This window comes from Athene noctua, chromosome 1, assembly GCF_965140245.1.
Source record: "Athene noctua chromosome 1, bAthNoc1.hap1.1, whole genome shotgun sequence".
NCBI lineage: Eukaryota > Metazoa > Chordata > Aves > Strigiformes > Strigidae > Athene > Athene noctua.
In genome coordinates this window covers 218,311,680-218,333,479 of record NC_134037.1, presented here as the reverse complement: position 1 = coordinate 218,333,479, position 21,800 = coordinate 218,311,680, and the positions used below count along the sequence as shown (strand labels likewise).

At 41.2% G+C, this 21,800-nt stretch overlaps 1 protein-coding gene across 1 annotated transcript; it reads right to left on the bottom strand.

Moving 5' to 3' along the window:
* Positions 1-202: 202 nt before the first annotated feature.
* EDNRB (endothelin receptor type B) lies at positions 203-21,388 on the bottom strand. Its single transcript, XM_074911741.1, has 9 exons — positions 21,142-21,388; positions 20,384-20,906; positions 11,124-11,236; positions 10,751-10,955; positions 10,253-10,402; positions 8,466-8,599; positions 7,816-7,924; positions 6,141-6,286; positions 203-1,677 (listed from the first exon to the last, which is right to left on the bottom strand). The coding sequence occupies exons 2-8, from the start codon at positions 20,861-20,863 to the stop codon at positions 6,155-6,157; spliced, it is 1,323 nt and encodes a 440-aa protein (XP_074767842.1). The 5' UTR covers positions 20,864-20,906; positions 21,142-21,388; the 3' UTR covers positions 203-1,677; positions 6,141-6,154.
* Positions 21,389-21,800: the final 412 nt, after the last annotated feature.

The following is a 21,800-nucleotide window of genomic DNA, read 5'->3' as shown; positions in this document are numbered from 1 at the left end:
GGCTAGGCTTTTTTTCAGACCAATATGGTTTTGTAAAAATGCTTGATTTTATTGAAACAACTTTTTCAGACAAAACTAATGCAAAATATTCTGTATATCACAGAATTTGTATTAGATAATATGTAATATATTTTATTTCTACATCTAGAGGTATAACTATATAAATACATATGTATACATTAAATATTCATCAAAAGTGTATGTGTCTGGTTACTGCAGATGTCAGGTACTTAAATACAGCAGAAATGAACCTTTCACACTACATCTATGCTAGCAAGTTAAGAAGACCAATGGGGCCAAATTTGTAGGACATGCTACCTGCTGTACGTGTATTTCAGGGAAAAGCTTCCTATACCTTTGGCAAGCTCCAGTCTGGTCCTGTGAACATCCATTAGCAATTATACTTTTCACAGTTTAGCTTAATCAAAAAAAACAAATCCGGTTTGTACGAGTTCTGACATCTCACTTGCAGCTCCACCTAAAACTTACCAAATCCGCCTTTTTTTTTTAATTATTATTAGCTTGGCATGTTTCTCTCCTGCCCCTGCAAAGACTGGGCAAGCGTTGAACCCATCCTTCTTCTGAAGATGTGAGCATCCTGGGGATCTGTCACTCTTTTTCCTGGTACCTTCAAATGAGAGCCATTGTCTCCCCTGGTTTCACCATCTGTTTCTTCAACGTAACCAGACTTGTAAGCCACTAATGCAAACTTTGGGAAATTAATGTTATGAAAAGGTAAAAGGGCAACAAATGCTTCCCTGAATCCAGCTCCCCCAAGAGCAGAACAAGTAGAAGCAAGTTTTGGAGAATGTAGTTTGTGAAGGTATGGTTACCCTAATTCATTACCAGTGTTTCCTTTCAGGTTTTACTGGGTGTCAGGTTTTGACTCCCACTTTTTTCAGGGCACTCTTCTAGGAGGGCTACAGAGGATGGGAAGTTTCATGGCAACACTGAAGTTCTAACTGTAGATATCCACTGACGGGCATCATCTAGGTATTGTGGTATTTTCTACATTACTGTTTTGAAAATTTTGATGCAGCCTCACATCCCGTAACATAAGTATCCCCCTGCTGAGTGGTATGATCTAACTAGTTACCACATCACTACAGTAAAATTCCTTCCAGATACTACTTCCCACAATCAGGACATCTTTGGCTTGTCACTGAGATTTCATGGAGGTTTAGGATACTGATTACTGAGGCAAAATATAAATTTCTGAAGGTTTTACTTTTAATTATGATAGAATTTTCTTTCTAAGTGATAATTTTCAAGAGAAGGAAAGATAAATGAGGGGGTGGTGTTTTTTCACTGGTGATGGTGAGATTTGGGACCTCCTTCACAGCTAAATGAGATTACTTTGAAAGACTGACAAGACCAAATAGATGCCAGGGTTTTATTTAATAACAGCACTTTTAAGTTAGCAATTGCAAGCCAATAAACCATGTGACTACTGTTGCTATGTAATACGGTAATCTTACCACTGCTGACTGAGAAGAAAGATGACCAGCAGAACACAGAAGACTAATTTCGACCCATTTTTGTCTCCCTTGATCTTCTGATGTGGACAGCTGTTCAGCAACTTGGATTGAAATTTGAACAGAAGTGCACTGCATGTACGTGGAGAACTCTTGGGCCTTCTTGAGCAGACTACAAGAACACGATGGTCTGAGCAGCAGGCTGCAGGAAGGTGCAGTAAAAAGTGAACCCCTCTATAGATCAGACCCAGCCAAGGGTTGCCAATTGGACCATCCTGCTCCAACACCAGAGTGCCCAATCTACCCATCTCAAGAGTTGTTTGAGTGAGCCAGTGTTTGAAGAATGTAAGCTACATGTTATCCATGTTGCTATCTAAGTTCTGGTGTGTTTAGAAAAACAACAAGCTGCAGTTAATCCCCTAAAAGTAAGAGCCAAGACTGCAATAGATAAAACCGTGGATGTTAGAAAAATGAATTGTGACAAGGGAGTAAGTTAGCTGGACTGTGAAGACTATAGCCTACCTGTAGGATCTCAGAAGTAATATGCAAAAAATGCTTCTTTGTAATGAGCAGTTGGCAAAGAATTCAGACCATAGCATTACTGAGGACCAAGATGAGGGAAAGGAAGTGAAGAGGCCATGACAGACACTGAGTAGAATATTTACTTAAAAGAGATCCCATCCCTACAGGGGCTTCTATTCCAGGTATAGGAAACCCAAAATTATGTGCTATAGGTCCTGGGACCATGAAAAAACACAAATCTATATGGATGCATCAGGCCACCAATTAAGCAGAAGGAAAACTATTTGAAATAAATCAACAGTAGCAGCAAACATGTTTTGGGATGTACAGATACTACAAGCATATACAGTTATATATTTGACAAGCTACAGCATACTTAGTCTGATATCATTTTCCACTGCTTTAAGAAAAGGTAAATTGAAATATGCACAAAATTATGGTCAGCATAGAAAGGGATAATGATTTTCATGAGGCATATTCCAGCATTGAGTGCATGCACTTCTGAATTAATGAACTAAAAGTTTGATGCCTTTTATTTGTGATGTCCCTAACATAGGAGGATTTGTGACTATATATGGGTGTGTAGAGAAGAGATTGCAACTGACATTTTGAGCAAAACCAAACAGAACAAAGACAGGCATGACTGATTGTTCCAACAAACATCAGACAATTTTGCAATGCGTATGCAAGTCTGAACTCACTCCAGTTTTCAGCTATATAAAACTATCCCACTCATAAGCTTTGATTTTTACTTCTGAATTGCTTAATTCTTTTCTACATCATTAACAATTAAATGGGACCTCGTAGAAGAAAAAAGGTCAGACGTATTATTGCAGTGAGTCAAAATTACAAATATTTTATTGGTAATTTAGTATGTTTACACTGTCTGAACCACAGAACTTGCTATTTAAGTGACCACAGAAAATGAAATATAGAATTATTTTACACAGCCATACAGAACAATTAAAAAAAATCCTTTTAACATTACTTCAGTACATACAACATTCTCTTGCTAAGCCAACTGTGTTGATTTAAGAGCTGTGTTGGACAGTGAAATGCCACAACTCAGAGCAGATGCTCCATAACCATCAAATTTTGCATTTGATTCTCTGAGGTGTAGTACCAGTGTATCAGTTCAGCCCACCCAGTCTGAAATGCCCTCTCTAACTCCAAGAGCTGTGTGCAGGCAGAATTCAGAGCAGCTGGGGAAGTAAAATCTAGCTACTACCTGAAGGCCAAAGCACAGGCCTGTGATGCAGTTTCTTACAAGTTTATTTTTTCATCTCAAGCTATTCTGTGTCAACTCTTCAGGCCATTGGGACAGATAATTCTTACTCTGTCACACTACTCTGGGCAACTACATTGAACTCTTATAAAAACACATGTGCCTCTCTGCAGTTCTGCTACCTGCAACTCCCTGTTTGAGGCTGTTTTACCCCATGAGCAGATTTTACCCTCTTTTCCTGACTTTTCTAAACAACTCTTTTGTCAAAAAAAAAAAAAAAAGACTATTTAGCTTTTAACTTTTTTTATTCAAGGTAGCAAACGTCACCTAGGTTTTTTGAAGAGATATTGCTGTGTCCTAATTCTCCTCTAACTGAATCGAATGATTAAAACATTGATTGATTCCAGTAGATGGAGGAATAGGTCTGTGCTGAGGTCTTTAGAAAATGCCTGTCTTCAGTATTAAGAGATTTGATCTTAGCTAGAACACAGATGCACTGGAGCTCTCTCCTGTGTATTCTTTTAACTGTATTAGAGCAGAAGTTTTGAAAATTTTTATTACAGGAAATGAGAGCTTCAGTAAAAATACTGCTTTGAAAAATACTGCAAAAAAGACAATATGTGTACTAATATGTATACATTAACTCCAAAAAGCAGGCAGTATGTATGGTCTTTATTTGCAAAACCTAAATGTCTGACTTAGCAGGACTCATTTAACAAAGAATTAGTCCAGGAAAAAATGAAAAATATGTTACACATTTGCCAATACAACAGCTATATTTTAAATAACAATAATAATATACATGTACAATATTGTAACGCTATAACTTGATGAAAATAACACTGATCAGTATCAAACTTAGGATTTAATTGATTTTCCATCCTTAACAGATGAAATGTATTTCACAGAAATAGATGCAGGCAGGGTGAAGTGATACTCATGGCTTACCATGAGAAGTTACCATGAAAGTTAAGGTAAAAATGTAACGGACAAAACTTTAAATAGATTTATATTTATAAAACTTCAGCATTGTAGCAGTTGGGTGCATGTGCTGCAGAAAGGTGGTAACGGCAACCTAACGGTAGACAACATCTACACTTGCACACATATTCACATACACATGCCCATGCTCAAATGCATGTGCATAGGTCCTTAGCTTGATTATACAAGCATACACTTACTAGCTTTTGATGGGGCAACACCAGGAATGGGGTTCACCTCTCCTGTTTTTAGCTGTCTGCAAGGTAGCTGCAGCTACCTAAAGTCAGATGAGATGAAACCCATCTAAGGTAACATCAGCTTAACTTTTTAATGAAAACTGTTTTCATCCTGAGCATATTTAAGGCACTTTTTATTAAAAAAATGTGAAGTTAATCAAGTCTGGAAAAAAAGGCAAAAATCCTTACATGTGAAATTTGGAAATTAAAAAAAAAATCCTGAGTTTTGATAAATATTTTTATTATAATAAAATACCATGCCTATTGAAAACATGTCTTTTATAAAAGCATGCTATATAATATTTTTTCTTGAAAAACTCATGCTTTAGTGCACAAAATACGTTATTAAGTCTTTGGGGACATCTGTAACAAATTAATAGGAAATGAAAAGCCGAAGAATGACCTGTCATGTATGTACAAAATGTGTATTGCTCCTGGCAACACCCATCATGTTTACTACAGGCATCTTTATCTTTCTGTTTTCTCACAGGGTCCTGCCCATATTTTAATATTTATAGTTAATTACGCTTCACTAAACTATATACAGAAGCAGAAACTAATCACACATCTTCTTAAGCCCATAAATATGGAACTACAGAAGTAGAACATATTTTAAAACAGTATGAAGACAAGTGTGCTACATAGTACTGTTCTCTAGAAGTACAGTTTGTGCATTATTTTCTTTATGACTATTTAAATCTAAATGAAAATAGAAGTTCAAATTCTCCCTCTGTTTTCCTTGGTTACATTTTTCCACCTGCTATTTCTAAAGGATTTTGCCCCAAGACAGTATTTGGATTGCAAAAACAGTTGTAAATTGTTGCAAAAGTATTTTGAGTAAAGAAACATCAGGATCTTGAAGGCCCACTGTTTACATGGGATATAATCAATTTATTTTGAGTTAAAAATAGCTAGTTTCCAATACTAGCCATCATTTGTATGGTTCTAGTAGTATTAATTTTTGCTTTTGGTGTTTTTCTCCCCTCCGCTGTCATTAAACATGAATAACGTGGAAACAGTGAAATGGACCATACCCAAAGGGCTGCCAAATGCAGTGAACACACAAGGTGGTTACAAAATGGCATTTATAGAGGCCTTCAGAGGTTTCTTCTAACAATAGAAGGTAAAGACAGTTACCAGTGTGAAATGCACTTTTAACTGGACTGTATTCTTTAGTATTTTCATTAGCTACCTCTACAATACCCCCAATAAAAATGCTACTTTTTTACATTTAAACTTCTGTTACAAAGTATTTCATGTTTTATTTAAAAAAACCTGCAATAGTGATGGTGGTTAATCTGCTTTATAAAGGATAATATATTGAGTTATACATAATAATGGCTTGATCCAATTAGTGTTATATTATACTGCCTAGTAATTACTGTGACTTCAGTTCCTACAACTGTTATAGCGAATACAAATGATCATTTAATGTGCAGGAAGTGAGGATCATTTGGAAGTGCTGATTCAGAAGTATTCAAGTGCTAACAATGACTTTCTACACTTTTCTTCATGTTCTATACAGGACAATTTTATAAATGTCCATGAGTTTGAATGTGACACAGTTTGGGGGCAATTATTTTTTTTAATGGATTTTTTTGTGCAAACACAAAACTAGATTTTTCTAAGCGTTACCGTCTCGTTAAAAGTGATTGCCACTTTCACTTAAAAAGGCACCAGCATTAATTTAAGAGAATATACCTTTTATGCTTGTTTTATGAAGAGCTGTACTTGTTACTGGAGCGGAAATTATCATATCCGTGATCGTTAGCTTTGAACTTTAAACAGGACTGCCTTTCCTCCAGGGACAACAGGTCTTTGGATTGGCACCAGCAACACAAGCATGACTGTTAAAATAAAAAGAATAAGTATTTTACATCATTTTGTTTTGCACATGTGGCAAAATGCACTGAAATGCTCCCCTTCTTCAGCCATACTGTAAGAAATGTCAAGTGTGCCATTTTGGCATTACAATGGAAGCAAAGAAAGAGGGTTAAGCTCTGCATTGCTCAAGTGGCCACTAACTTCTGGGGTGCCCCTTTAGCAACCAACCTGAGCACTGGAGGGCAGGAAGAGTTATACTGAGTTATATATAATAATGGCCCCACCAGGTACTGCTTTGAGTCTGGTCTGCAATTCTAAATGCATCTGAAAATAAAATAAGACTACTTATTGTCCTTTGTCTCATAATCTTTCTTGGAAAAATATGTAGGCACTGTAATCCATACTTTCTAAGCAAGATGTTGTTATTGATTTTTTTTTGCGGGGAAAAAAGGGATCTAAGAAGGAGAATGATGAAAACCTACATACATTTCAGACATTTACTAGATGTACTGCAGACCTTTTGCTGATGCTACTGACTGGCCTTTGAGTGCTGGAAGTCCATCTGGGATCCTGCACACTTACTTGTTACCATGCTCAGGATCACATCTCTTAGGTGCTCTCAGCTCCCATGGGAACCGGTAATGAAAACAGGGAAGACAAGACTGACACTAAAGCATATGTAACGCGTGCTGTTGCATTACGGGGGAAAAACCCCAACAACACTAAGTGCAGAGCTGACTGGCTTCTGATGAAAAGACATATCCAGTAAGAAATTTGCACAGTTAGGGAATAAGCCTAGCAGGGGCCAATGGTTAAATAAATGCTTTACAACAAAAGAAAAACCTAAGAGTTTGCAGCAGGCAATGTAAGAACCCTGATACAGTGTCTGAAGACAGGGGCCACAAAAAAGTTCTAAAGACCAAATCTGGACATTTCTCTGAGAAGACATGAAGGCTGAAGGACTGATGAGCTGCAATCCACATGCAATCCAGAGCCTCAAATTCTGCGTGGAGATTTAGTGCCCAGGACTATTCACTCAAACCAAAGCAAAACTATGAACAGGTCTGTCTCATAAAACGTTGGCAGTGGATGGGGACAAGTGGATACTTACACCATCTGCCTTACAGAACTGCTTGCTGATTTAAGCGCTTGGTCACGATAGAGGAACCTGGGGTCAGTGCCCTCCCCGTTGGGTTGCAGAGGATATGGCTACGTGAAATTCTGCAGCACGGTCTAAGTCTGCTTTGTCAGTGCTCTCCATGTGGCTGGGTGCCAGCTCCAGTCAGGAAGTGATGTAGCACCGATTAGTATGGTGCCGAGAGGGCTTATTGTACAATCCTCTCTTTTGCTTTCTCTTTTTGTCCCTGTGAATCCTTAATTCATTTCTATGTAGCTTCAGCAGGAGAGGGAGAAAACACCTACCACAACCCAGTTGTTGTGGTATTACAGTAAAATGTAATGACCATTTAAAACACTCTGTGCATGTTATGGAATGAATTTTATTGCTGACATAATCTTTTAACAAAAGGAGCAGCTCCCAGCAGCCTCTTACCTTAAAGCAGTTTTGGAATCTTTTGCTCACCAAATACAGAGCTATTGGATTGATGCAGGAATTCAGTGAAGCCATGTTAATACCAATGTAGTCCATCACAAGAAAAAAGCTGTGTGGAAATTAAAGTAAGTGAGATGCTTCTCATTTTCTCTCAAAATCAGCTTCACTCAATCAAGACTAACTATTAAACATAATAGTAAAGGGGCCTATATCAACAAGATTAACTCATGGAGGTAACAACTGTGCTCAGTAATGAAGTCTGAATCAGTAGGCCATTCTAATTAATGTAATTTCAGAAGATCGAACCATCTTAACTTGTTGGAGGAAACATTCACAAGGTTTTCCTCAGATTTAATCCTAGCTGTTCTGTTGAAAGGGAAAACAGGGACAGATATCCCCCCTCCACCCATGTAACACCACAAGCGAGCAGGACAGTCCCAAAAGAGATCAGAAGACAGGCAAACAGGACAGAAGCCCTGTGTTCATGGGATTCCTCATAATTTCCTGGCTCTGCTACTGGAGTGAGACCAGTCTCCTGGATGAAGCAGAGAGAACTCCAGACACCCAAAATAAGTTAGTTCATTAGGAAATCCAGCCACACTTATAGAGAATGTCAGCAGCACAGGGGTATTTTATTTTTACAGTCTCACCTTAAAAGTTCACATCTGTTGGGGTCCTTCTGATCATAAATAGTGAGCTTCAATATTCTGCTTAAGTGAAGTGGGAGCCAGCACAAGGCAAAAACAAGTACCAGACAGAACACGGTTTTGGCCACCTCACGCCTCTTAAAAAGTAAATTGGACAGAACAGTGTTATAGTTTCTGAATCTCATGATTGTTTTTGTCAGAATATCCAAATATTTGATAAACAAGATAAAACCCCTGTCAAAATAGGAGTTGGAACAACATCAGAATACCTTATTTTCTTGGAATATGTACTTTTATCTTTTCTTTTGGTTTAGATATCTTGCACTGATTCTCTGTATCTCTAATTTTAAAAAGTATAAGTAATAATATGAAAAATCATGAACATGAAAACAGTCATTTAAATTAAAATGAAGAACGTATTTGTGGATGAAAACCTGGACATGCACCAGCAATGTGCACTCGTAGCCCAGAAAGTCAGCCATATCCTGGACTGTATCAAGAGAAGTGTCACCAGCAGGTCGAGGGAGGTGTTTCTCCTCCTCTACTCTTCTGAGACCCCACCTGGTGGGCTGTATCCAGCTCTGGGGCCTCCAGCATAGGAAAGATATGGACCTGTTGGAGCGGGTCCAGAAGAGGGCCACAAACATGATCAGAGGGCTAGAACACCTCTCCTATGAAGAAAGGCTGAGAGAGTTGGTGTTGTTTAGCCTGTAGAAGAGAAGGATCCAGGGAGACCTTATTTACCCCTTTACTTAAAAGGGGCCTATAAGGAAGATGGGAACAAACTTTAGCAGGGCCTGTTGCAATAGGACAAGGGGTAATGATTTTAAACTAAAAGGGGGTAGATTTACTAGATATAAGGAAGACATTTTTTATGGTGAAGGTGGTGAAACACTGGAACAGGTTGCCCAGGGAGGTGGTAGATGCCCCATCCCTGGAAACATTCAAGGTCAGGTTGGACAGGGCACTGAGCAACCTATCTAGTTGAAGATGTCCCTGTTCATTGCAGGAGGGTTGGACTAGATGACCTTTAAACGTCCCTTCCAACCCGAACATTTCTATGATATTTGTCTCCCCAGTGACTTTCAAATACCAGATTGTTTCCAACTACATTTTCTTGTGCTTTGATCTCAGGTCTTATTTCAAATGCCCCAAGAGATTTCAATTACAGCTTTACCAAGGTAAGAGGAAAGGATTACAAATACACTTTATAGTACAAATGTAGTTTAATTCTAGTGACGTATGATGTTTGTGTCTGGTGCACTACTAACTTGGAATGTATTCTGAAATGTTTTTTTGTTCTGCTAACATATACTGCTAATCTCACTACAGTTCTGCATGAAATTAATTCAAAAAATTAATAATTTTACAGCACCAGCTTTTAGAGTACAGCACAACCTCAGTTTTCACTACAAAATATTCATCTCTCATGACTGTAAAGAAGAAATAAAAACTAAAAACTTGAAGGATTAACTCCAAACAAGAAAAATACAGGTTTGCGATTGTCAGTTAGAATCTTAGGTTTCTGAGGGTGTATGTATATATATATATACATATACACACATACACATGTATATATACATATACATGTGTGTATATGTATATATATATATACACACACATATATACATGTACATAAGTTCAGCAGCACCACTGTTAGGAAACTTCTCCTTAGTAGTAATCTTGAAGTTATCATACAAGAATGGAATAATTATGTGGCAGTAAAGTCAGTAAAAGTATTATTGTCATCCTCTTTACAGTCAGCAGAGTTGTCAGGGATAAATTTTTACCTGTTTTAAATGGTCATTTAAAGCAATCTGCATCCCACTTTTCTTTCGTAACATCTCACAGGTCATAAGTGTGTAGAAAAATGCTGTGATAGCCAGTGGCAAACAGAAGTAAAAGCTAAACAGCCACCAGTCTTTAGCTTGCTTGTAAAACTAGAAAGAAAACAAAAGAAAAAACATTGTTAGGAGTTGAGTGTTGAGCATTTTGGGAAGTATGCTATAGCTAATTGGTCGGTCTGTCCTGAAAAGCATCTTTATGAGATGTAAATTACAGATGAGAAGACAGGACAAGACAATAATAAGCCCAAATCCCACAAAAAGACAAGTTTCTGGATGCTCTTCTTCTAAGCAACATACTTCAGAAATTTGTCAGCATTTCATATGAACATTTTGTTCACCTGTGTTTCACATACACTTGTGCACATTACAATCCACACAACGTTGAGAAGATCCAAGGAACTGATGTGGAGAGCTGTGGTTTTATAAATGCTGGTGTCTTACCATCATAAAGGATGTTTTCTGCGTGGGGTGAAGCAGGCAAATTCTAAGATCCTTTCCTCTGTACTCCATTGTAATCATGTCAAATGCAATCGCTTCTGGAACAGCCAATATCACTGATATAACCCAAATCAGTACAATTTCAACAGCAGTCCACTTTGGTACTCCAATTCCTTTAATGCGACTCCAAGAAGCAACTGCTCGGTACCTGAAGCAAGAGCACATGTTTGCAAATTAAAAATATAAGAAAATCCACATGGTTTAACTGTCTTAAGCTTAATTTACTAGTATTATATCAGAGGAGTGGAAAGGCAAATTTGAGACAAAGCTCATACTGAAGAGAAATTATAGAGTTTGATGAAAAAATGGGTCTCACCTATCTATACTGAGGGCACACAAACTCAACACTGTGATGCCCACTGATGCCTTTTGAATGAAGGGTACTAATTTGCACATTTCGACACCAAAGGGCCAGTCCTCTGCAAGCAGCTGTGAAAAGAAAACAATTAGAAATGAAACATTTTTAAAAAAATAATTCTCAAAGGTGCAACATGGACTTTTGTCCTGATTGGTTTTATTTTCCACCAAATAAAACCTAGTCAAGAAGAACCTTTTCACAAGGGAGTCTGCAAGGTGTGTGTCCTAAAAACTAGGTGGTAGCTTCACAGTCACTCCCTGGCTGGGCAAGGATATGCACAAAGGCTTAGTCCTGACTTCTCAAGCCCTGAAAATTCCACTCATTTTGTTTCTAACTTCGCCACCCCCACTGTTTCTGGTGAAAAATGACTGAGCAGGTGAGGATTTCCTTCATCTCTGCATTGGCTTTATCTGTCTTGAGTGTTCATTGCTTTTCTTATATGTTCCAAATAACTATTTACTAGAAATACAGAAAATTACTTGAGGCTGATCAGAACAGGGACAAAGTCAACAACTGCATATCTGGGGAGGGTTTTATTTGAAGCTTGGTGTCCAGGCTCCCTTCGCTGAGAAGTCAGGCAACACAGGAGAGCAATCTGTCTCACAGTTTTTAGCTGACCATCTGATAATGAAAGGATGGATCCACTGAATGTTCAGGGAGCCTAAACAGCTAGTTTGAACTAAATGGTTCACAGCAGGTAAAGACAGATCAGATAAATCCCACGCTGAAGATCTTTATTGACCAGTGTTCCAATGATTCCATATTACAATACTGAAAGGACTATCTGCACATTCAGCATACGTAAGTGCTACGGAATATAAAGAAAACAGCACAATGAACTTTAGATTGGTTCAATTGCACTCTGGGCCATACAGTTTAATGGAAATCTGTCACATCCCCAGCAATGCATTTTGGCTGATTTAGGGGACAAGACTTCCTGGGCACAGAAAGCACCTTCATCACAGCAGATGCTATGAACTGTTCACCCGTAGCTTCAGTTTAGAAACATTTAATGTTTGTACTCTGATGTGAACTACTCTAATGGCTCAAATATACCACAGCAGCAGCCAAATCTTCCAGTTCCTCATAAAAACAAGACTCTCCAGAACAGAGGTTATGCCAAGAAATAGTCGCAGTCATTATATTACAAAAGTAAACTTTCTGAGTTTCTGTAATTAGTTACATTATCTAAGTCCATCTGTGGTTTTCATATCTTTCTTCAAGTGAGGCCTTTTGGATCTGTGCAGATAGAGGGCTACAAAATGGAGAAAGAGAAGAAAGAAGAATGATAACTTCCTGAAAGAAATTGAAAAATCTTTCCCTGAGCTCAGGTCTCCCCAGACATCTTATTTAACAGTGATGTAGGAAAAGAGTAAAGAGATCATCATATATATAGATCATATATAGATAACAGAAGATCATAGCATCCTGGCTTGTATGAGAAACAGCATGGCCAGCAGGACTGGGGAAGTGATTGTTCCCCTGTACTGGGCACTGGTGAGGCCACACCTCAAATACTGTGTGGCCCATCACTACAAGACATTGAGGTGTTGGAGTGTGTCCAGAGAAAGGCAATGAAGCTGGTGAAGGGTCTAGAGAACAAGTCTTATGAGGAGCAGCTGAGGGAACTGGGGTTGAGAAAAGGACAACGAGGAGAGACCTTATTGCTCTCTACACCTGAAAAGAGGTTGTAGTCAGGTGGGTGTCAGTCTTTTCTCCCAAGTAACAAGAGATAGGAGAAGAGGAAATGCCCTCAAGTTCTGCCAGGGGAGGTTTAGATTGGATATTAGGAAAAAATTCTTCACTGAAAGGGTTTTCAAGCACTGGAACAGGCTGCCCAGGGAAGTGGTCAAGTCACCATCCCTGAAAGTATTTAAAAGACAGGTAGATGTGGCACTTAGGGACATGGTTTAGTGGTGGACTTGTCAGTGTTAGGTTAACGGTTGACCTTGATCTTAAAGGTCTTTTCCAACCTAAATGATTCCATGATTCTATGACTGTATTGTATAGATTCTGCTAGGACCAAAATGATTGTAGATAGCCACAGAGTTGCCTACTCACATTGGATTGGTTCAGCAAAGTCCTCAGACACACCTACATGTGCATCTATGGATAAAGACTTACATGGTCCAAGACAGTTTCTGAAAAGCCTTAATATAATTTAAGTATCACACACAAAGGAAGTTAAGTACATTTCATGGCCATGTGCTTCTGGAAATCCCTATGAAGTGTTTTCAGGTACCAGATATTTTCAGAAATGTGCTTTAGTCCTGTGCCGAAATTGGATCTTTGAAAGCCCAGCTTTGATCTATTTCTTAAAGGATCTACTTAAGTAAGAAAAAGAGTAAAATGCTTCTGCAGAAATAAAACAGAAAAACAAATTCTAAGGATTTAGGTTTCTTGAGAATTTTATGTAAAGTAATAAAGCAGAGGAAGCAGGGATGAGGCTGTAATAACCATGCAGTATATTTTACTTATGTGATGTGGGAAAAGAACTCAGTCTGTAATTAAAGTATTTTCAGTAAAGCCTCTCCCTGAGACTTCTTTTGAATTGCTGTAAGGGGTTGATAGTACCAAACTTCTATTAAAATTGCAATGTGAATAATTACAGGTGTAAATGTACACTCTACTGAATCAGGTGACACCTAGACTAATTTAATTTATATCAGTCAGGCAGTGAACCTCCAGCCTACCACACCTAGTTGCTATAGAATCAAGGACTGGGTAGCAAGTACATTGTATACTTGTTTATAGTATGTATTGTATATTGTACCTGTGTATATATTAAACCAGTGATGACTTATTAAAAAAGCACTTCAAAATTAAAATACATTGTTCTTCTCTGAACTCAAATTCAGAACTTTGATCAAATTTCTTTTGGAAGATTCTGTTGAAGACTTTTAGCTACAACTAGCTGACCTATGTGCAAGACACTCCCTGTCTCTTCTCTAAAATCACAACTGTTCAGCCACACATCCGAGATTTCCCTGAACTAATGCTTATCTCTCAGGTGCAGACAGTCACACCTGTGCTCCAAGCTGACTGGATTTGAGCCAGCTCCAGTTTGGAAGCCATATGGCTGGATTATAATGGGGCTGCACATGAGTGAATGCAGTCTACTGAGAGAAAGGGTGCATTAGCTTGGGTTTAGCATAACATCAAAATATTACTTTCATTCAGCCAGCTTAAATCAGGGGCAGAATGGACACACAGCTGTCTGCATTGGATTGGAAAAACATGCCCTTTATCTCTTGCAGCTGATGTATTGTGAAATTTGAGCAATTTAATGCATGAGTAATAAGATTCTCTATCATGGTATTGCAAGTGGTTAATGATATGCTTTTCAGCAAAAGCTTGGAAACATTAAGAAAGTAAAAGGAAAAAAAGTAGAAAGTTTTAATTGCTGAACTATGCTTCCTTGTTGTTTCTGTTTGTCCTCCGTGTTGCCATCTCCTCAAAACACTGCCTTAAAATACAGTGAAAATCCACTGTAAAGTATTCAGGAGCATCATATTTGTGGACAAAAGCAATGATTATTAGTGGAGTACAGATGCAGTCTAATGTGATTTCATACGGGTAAAACGGTTTTCTTACGATTCATAATAGGGTATCTGTACAAAGCGTGCCATTTTACAAATGATAAATGACTTGGAGTCTGGAGATGCTGCCAACTGACAGCAAAGAGAAAAATAATGTTGCATTTTCGGCAGTAACATGCCAAGAGAAGTCTACCACTGGCCATATTCCGAATGACCTTTTCCAATGTTTTACAGTCACCTATTTTACATGGGCAAATTTTAACTGCTAAGCCACAGAAATGTGTTGGATGAAATGAAATAGCACAAAAGGAAAGGAAACACAGTACAGAATGAAGTTAAATAAATCATACTTAAAAGAACCAATACATCTGATGCATTCCTAGCCAACACTTCCTCAGACCAGACACAGATCTGAGCCTAAACTGATGTGAAAGCTGCACAGCTATGAAAGTAGTCCCAAGAGATGTTGACTCAGAGACACACCTGTGAATTGCAATTCCTGCCCTGCTTCCTGTTGGTTGTGTAGGAAAAGAAAGATGTTCATAATCTGTTGCTGGAATATGACAGCATGCAAGCAGATACGCTGCTCTGGATGGCTCAGCTGCTGTGGCCACCAGCCAGAAGGCTGATGCCACAGCTCCAACCCTCTACCATTGACTTTTTGCAGTCAGGCACAAAGAAGTGTGCATTTATTTATGTCAGTGTCCTAGTCCCAAGCAATGAATGCACATGGAAACGCAGAGCAGGAATTCGTACTTCCTCCTAGCTGTGTGTTCACAGCAAGTCTACTTCACGGGATGACAGGACTTGATTTTCATCATCATGAATTGAAGAGTTACATGGAAAATCAGACACGCAACTACGCAACTGTACACCTAATTCACAAGCAACTTTTTTCAATACATCTGTGAAATGACTGGCAGATTTTCACCTGATACTTTTGAGATGGGGACGTCATGCAGATAAAGTATTTTTCAAAACAGGAAAGGAAATTTGCCCAGGAAATTAAGCTTATGGTCAGGGATAAGTCTGAAAACACTACAAAACTTATTAATATTTAACAATAATTATGATGGCAGGGTGGGGATCTTCCCTCTAGACAAGAAAATAAATCTCCTACTTCCTAGTTGAGCTAAGAATGTTTTCCTGATCCATCCAATAAAGTGTAAATCCTAATATGAGGCATGCTATTAGTTTCTTTTCCTGTGTCTTTACAGGCAGCTTCTGCTTAGAAACTACATTTTTTTAAAAAAATACTTCAAGTAATATCATACAGACATCTTGAAAATGACAGAAAGCTGATAATGTCTTGTCAAAGTAAAAACTTTCTGAGATTTCACAACCCCGGTGAAAGGACTGAGTCAAAAGTAACCATTAAGAAAGCCATGATGCTGTTGTTAGATTGGGAAGTATAAACACAGGGTGGAAGCAAAAAAATAAGACGAAAACTTGCTTTGAAATTTGTCACACGCATCTTTTAAGTGAATGTATACATAACAAATGTTTACATAATGAAAAAAAAAATTTACAAATCTATAGTGACATCACCTCATGTATTTCAGTTTAGAGATCCATCATTAAAAGTATGTATGTGCACTTTTAACAACATAGAGACATTTCCACTGCCCCATATATATTGGACTTCAGAGTAGGTTGCTCCCATCTAACTACAGAATAAAGTTACCATCCCCCCATTGCCTGTAGAGTCTAGACAGGTTCCGCCACTGGACAATTCAGATTCTTTGTAAGTGCCTACAAACTGCATTGGTTGACCATAAAGGGTTCCTAAACACAATAGACTTGTAGGTTAATATGGTCGGAGATCAACCAACTTTGTGTAAGAAATTCTGAGATGAACTTTGCCAGACCTCAGGTAACTGGTTCAGATGTTGAAAGGAAGGAAATAATGCATTTCTCCCAATAACATGGCTGTTATCTTTAACATCAGAAAGACCAATGGCCAAGAACTGTAATATGGAATAGTAATAATGTTTTCTAAAGACAAGCAACTTGACTTTTTTGGAAAGTTAGGAAAAGATTGGCTTTACCATGATGCATGCCCTATAAGTACTTGCATTACAAGAACTGGTAAGGTCATTACAAAGACATTTTCATGGAAATCCTGTCTTTTTTAGAGCACAGCTGGATTAACAAAGGGGCCAGTTTGCATCTGCATGGAATATGCAGTCCCTAATCTGGTCCTTCTTATATTTTCAGTGCTTGATAATGTTATATAATGTTAACTACATTTTAAATGCATTAAAATACATTACTGAAAAAAATCGTTACCTACAAAGCTGACTTTGGCCTTTGATCATTGGCTTGGATAAAGACCAGGTTTTGTTCCTTCCCTGGAAATTTTTTTTTCCACTCTTCCATTGTGCTCTGAGATAAAGGAACCTGTGACAGTATTTCCAGGTAAATATTCTTCCTCAGTCATTTGTGTCATAGCAAATTGATAGTCAAGAGTTCAGAAAGCCACACAAGAATGTGCTTGTTCACCCTGTTAAAAATCCATTGGAACATGGCAATAAATTTAATAAATTTAATAAATATTACAAAATCAGAGGGGAGATGTCTATATATCAGAAGAGAAAGGGTGTTGTTATATTATTTGATTAGGATTTTTTAAAGTCTATGTTCCTATCATACACATATGCATGAGAGGCGGAGCTAATGTAAATTTGGAATTTCCAATCCTAATGTTGTTTTGGTGTCTTACACAGGGGATTTAACAACTTTATTGATTTGGGAAACTGAGCATAAGCCTTCTAGAATTGCAGATCTGTATTGTCAGGTGTACAAGCTGACGCTGTCTTGTCTTCCAAAGATTAAATGCAGAGGACACAAAAAGTTCACTGACCACATACTCTGTCCTTCTGTTTCTTATGCTCATACCTTTAATTGCTGTTTGCAGCCTCAAATTAACAAAGACATGCTTACTTAGTCTCTTTAGTGAAGCAGTTGACCCGGCACAGGACCAACTTCACATCCAATTAGTAGCAACTTTGCAAAGTTTCTACACTGCCACAACTCTGCATACTCAAGAATGATCGTTTTGGACTTTTCTCTACTTCCCATTCTGCAGTTCTGTGGGTAAGGTCAAAGCCAGACTGTTTACCAGGACCCTGAACGCCAAAACGATCCTCCAGGTTCTGCATGCTGGAACTGAACACCCCTCAAATCCTCATTTCTCACCCAGTTTCCTGACTGTGTGACAGATTCCAATACTTCCCATTTTCTTCTGAATGTATTGATTGATACTTAAATGTATCAATTGCCATGGACTAATTAGCATTTTAGACACTGAACTGCATTTGCCTCAGAATCTAGATAACACCTGCTTTTCTTTAGATAGTCTCAATTTAAGAGCTGTAAATTTTAATTTGTGCATTTCTTTTAGCTATTTACATATTCACTTAAGCAGTCACAGGGGACATCTTTTGCAGTTATCACTTTTAATACCTAATAAAATGCTGCTTCTAGTGCGAATTCTGAGTTCTCTCTTATTGGTCTGCCTAGAAAGCATTCACAGACCCTTTCGCACTGTCTGCTACAAGTGGTGTTGAGTAAACTGCTGGCATTTTATTAACATGAGGAATTCTCTCACATTCTTTTTCTCACAGCTGTCTAACTGAGGATCTAATAGCAATTCTGAAGATATGTTTCATGCAGTTTGAAATTGTTTCAAATTGCAAGTTACAACCGTTAAGTATACTTGATTTATAAACCAAGCCTTTGCCAGCCTTTGTTTTCCCCATGCTGCCGGGTGATTATGGCCAGCTTTTGATTGCATTACTGCATTCTCCCTCATAACGTTGCTCTGTGAGTGGAATTAAATGGGATGTAGAGTTGATGAAAAGTTATCATCAATTCAAATCTCACTCAAATTCTTAATTTTGATTAAATAAACACAATATCTGAAGTTTGTTTGGGTCTTTTTAACAGACATTTATTCAAAAGTCCTGTTTTTAAACAGCAAATAGTTCACTTGCTGTTGTAAAGGATAATACAAATTTATCATGGGATCTTCATTAAGATGGGCAGCAGTATGGGAGAATTAGCACCTGAGAGCTATTGCTTAGTTCCTAGCGTTATCAACAGTACAATAAAAATCCTGGACTTGCAGTTGATATATTTATCGATCAGACTTTTATGCCTCTCGCTCCAACCTACTCATAATGATATACTTGATGACATTCAATCAAGATAAGGACTGTGGTATATTATTGCATGTTATCATTAATTTAATTTTGAAATAGTCTCATTGATATTGCAAAGTCTTGTACTGAGCAGCTGTTATTGATTTAATCTTTTTGTTTTTTTCCCAGGACAGATAAAAAAAAATTTTGTTCAGTATCTTTTTTTACAAAAATACAGTTTTCTCAAAACAGTTTAAAAGTGTTTTGATTCATGAATTTCACTCTCAGAACAGTACATGCCTCTCACAGCAGCTATGATAAATGTATAGTATGGAAAATACTGAAACTCCAAATGAAAATTACTCTTGTGTAATCCACATTATCCGGCTCATGAATTTAACACAGTTATGATGTTGCCTGCTTTGTAATATCTCACTACTTGAAAAGGATAAAGATACAGGATTCTCCCACTTCAGCAGCTTCTGGGAGTAATCACTATGGATACAGAAGACTAAATTCAGAACCCACCCTTCAATGTGGTTTTCCAAAGCTAAAAGTAACAAACGCCAGTTTACAAACATGCATATGAAGTGAGGAGAAGGAACAGGTGAAGGCTCTCACGTTCACTTTATACAGTAACTGATGGGTGCTCAGAGACCCAGGCCGTAAATTCCCAAGGCAGAAGCTGCCTTGTTACTTCCAGCATCCCTCCCAAGAGCACTGAGTGTAAATACTCAACTGTAGTTTGTAGGATTCAACTGCCCAACCAGTTCCTGAGGACAAATGGACTGCGCAAGCTGGGTAGACGGGGCAGGGGTTGTACTCCTTCCGTGGCAAGTCTTACCACGTCAAGGGGCAGAGCAAAGAAGGTGCAAGAGCAGCAGCAGGGCTCACTCCCTCTTGGCTACTCATGCTGCAACACTGGCTCACAGGGGAAAGGGTTCACAGCTCAGGAGAGCATCGTGCCTCACAACCGCTGGACGTATAAAGCGAATACAAATCGCTCAGTTTGAATGCGCTTGGATCCTCCTGAACAAGTCCCCACGACGCTCGTGACTGTTCGGACCCACGGAGAGTACGCGCCTAAGCCTGCCCCGGCTGTGCAGGAGGGGCCCAGTGGTGCCCACCCCACCGCAGAGGGTCTTCCGTGCCTCCCCCTCCATTCTTCGTGAGAAAGCAGGGAAACCATGAACCCACTACGCATTTATCTGTTTAATTTATCTCCTTTATCGCTAGGACAGCACCTGTTTCCAGGTGACCTTCAGAGTGTGGCCACCTCCAGCCGCCTCCTCCTGCCCCATTCCCAGCCCGGACCGCGGAGAAGGCTGGGACTAGGGCACAGAGGGGGTGCCATGTGGGACAACAAGGACATCTGCCCGGCACACTACCTTCCGGCAGGTTTTTGGCATGAAGTCTTGACCCCGGGGGCAAACGGGGCGCGTTTTCCCCCAGCAGCCACGGAGGTGCCGGGTATCTGCCGGGGAGCCCCGCCGAAGCCCCGCGCCCGCCGCCGGACCCATCTCCGGCTCCCCCTCACCTTGTAGACGTTGATGGGGATGTCGATGATGATGTGAAGCAGGTCGCCCAGGGCCAGGCTGGCGATGAGGATGTTGGGGCCATTCCTCATGCACTTGTTCTTGTAGATGATCCGCAGCAGCGTGGAGTTGCCGATGATGCCCAGGACGAAGACGAGGCAGGACACCACCGTGTTGATGTACTTGAAAGTCTCCTTGATCTCCGTTTGCCCCGTGCACATGGGGGGCGAGGCCGCCCGCGGCCGCCCGCCAGCTGCCCCCCCGCCCTTGGGCAGCGCGGCCGGCCGGGAGGCGTTGGGCTCCGCGCCCCGCAGGGCCGGGGTCCCGGCCGTCGGGGGGGCGGCGGCGGCCGGCGCCGGCGGGCTCTGCCTGCCCGGGCCCGGCGGGCGCAGGGAGCCGTCGCCCTCGGCGGCGGCGCGGCAGCTGAGGAGCAGGAGGAGGAGGAGGAGGGCGGGCAGCCGCAGCGGTCGGGCGGCGGGCATGGCCGATCCTCCGCCGTCAGCGCCCGCCGCCGCCAGCGCCGACCTGCGCGGAGAGAGGGGACGGGGCGTCAGCTGCGGTGCGGGAACACCGCGCCCCGCCGGGCGCCGACACGGCTCCCGCCGCCCGGGGACGCAGCCGGGGGGCTGCCCGCCGCCGGACGGGAACGGGCGGCGGCGCCGGCGGCAGAACAGCGCCAGGACGAAAACCTGCGCGGAGGCTGGGGCGAGAAGTCCCCTCCGGCCGGAGCTGCTCTGCCCCCCGCTCGTCTCCCCCTCACCTCGCCGAGCCGAGGCGATCTTCCCCGCCCGCCGCCTACGGGGCTCTGCCTGCCGAGCGAGGGAAACGCGCTCCGCCGGTCGCCGCGATCCGCGCCGCGGCCGGCTGCTCCCTCCCGGGGCCGGCTGCTCCCTCCCGCGGCCGGCTGCGGCCGCTCGCCGGCAAATAGCCGGTAGTAGCCCCGAGCCGCCGAGGCGGGAGGGACGGGCGACAGCGGCAGGACCCGGCGGCCGTCAGCCGCGCACCAAACCCCGTGGCTAAAGCCGCTCCGGCGGGGCAGGGCCCCCCCCTTTTCTAAAACATTCGGCCGCATCTGGCCCATCAGTCACGGCCAGACCCCACCCGCGCCCTCCTCCCCACCCGCCCCGCGGGGCCCAGCCCAGCCCCGCCGCCCGCCGGCCCCGCGGGGCCTCCCTGCAGCCGCCGTCCGGAGCCGCCCCCCCGCCCGAAGTGCCGCGGTACCGACCGGGAGACCTGCCCCGCGCCCTGCCCCCTCTGCGCTCCGCCCGCCTCTCGCCTCGTAGCGGGTTGCCTGCGGCGGCCTAAAGGAGTCATTCGGCGGGGTTTTGAAACAGTTTCGTTCAGATCAGAAGGGTTGTTACGAGAGGGTTTGGCACTGTGAGAGGACGCCTGCGGGGAGGAAGAGGGCTTCTCTCCCCC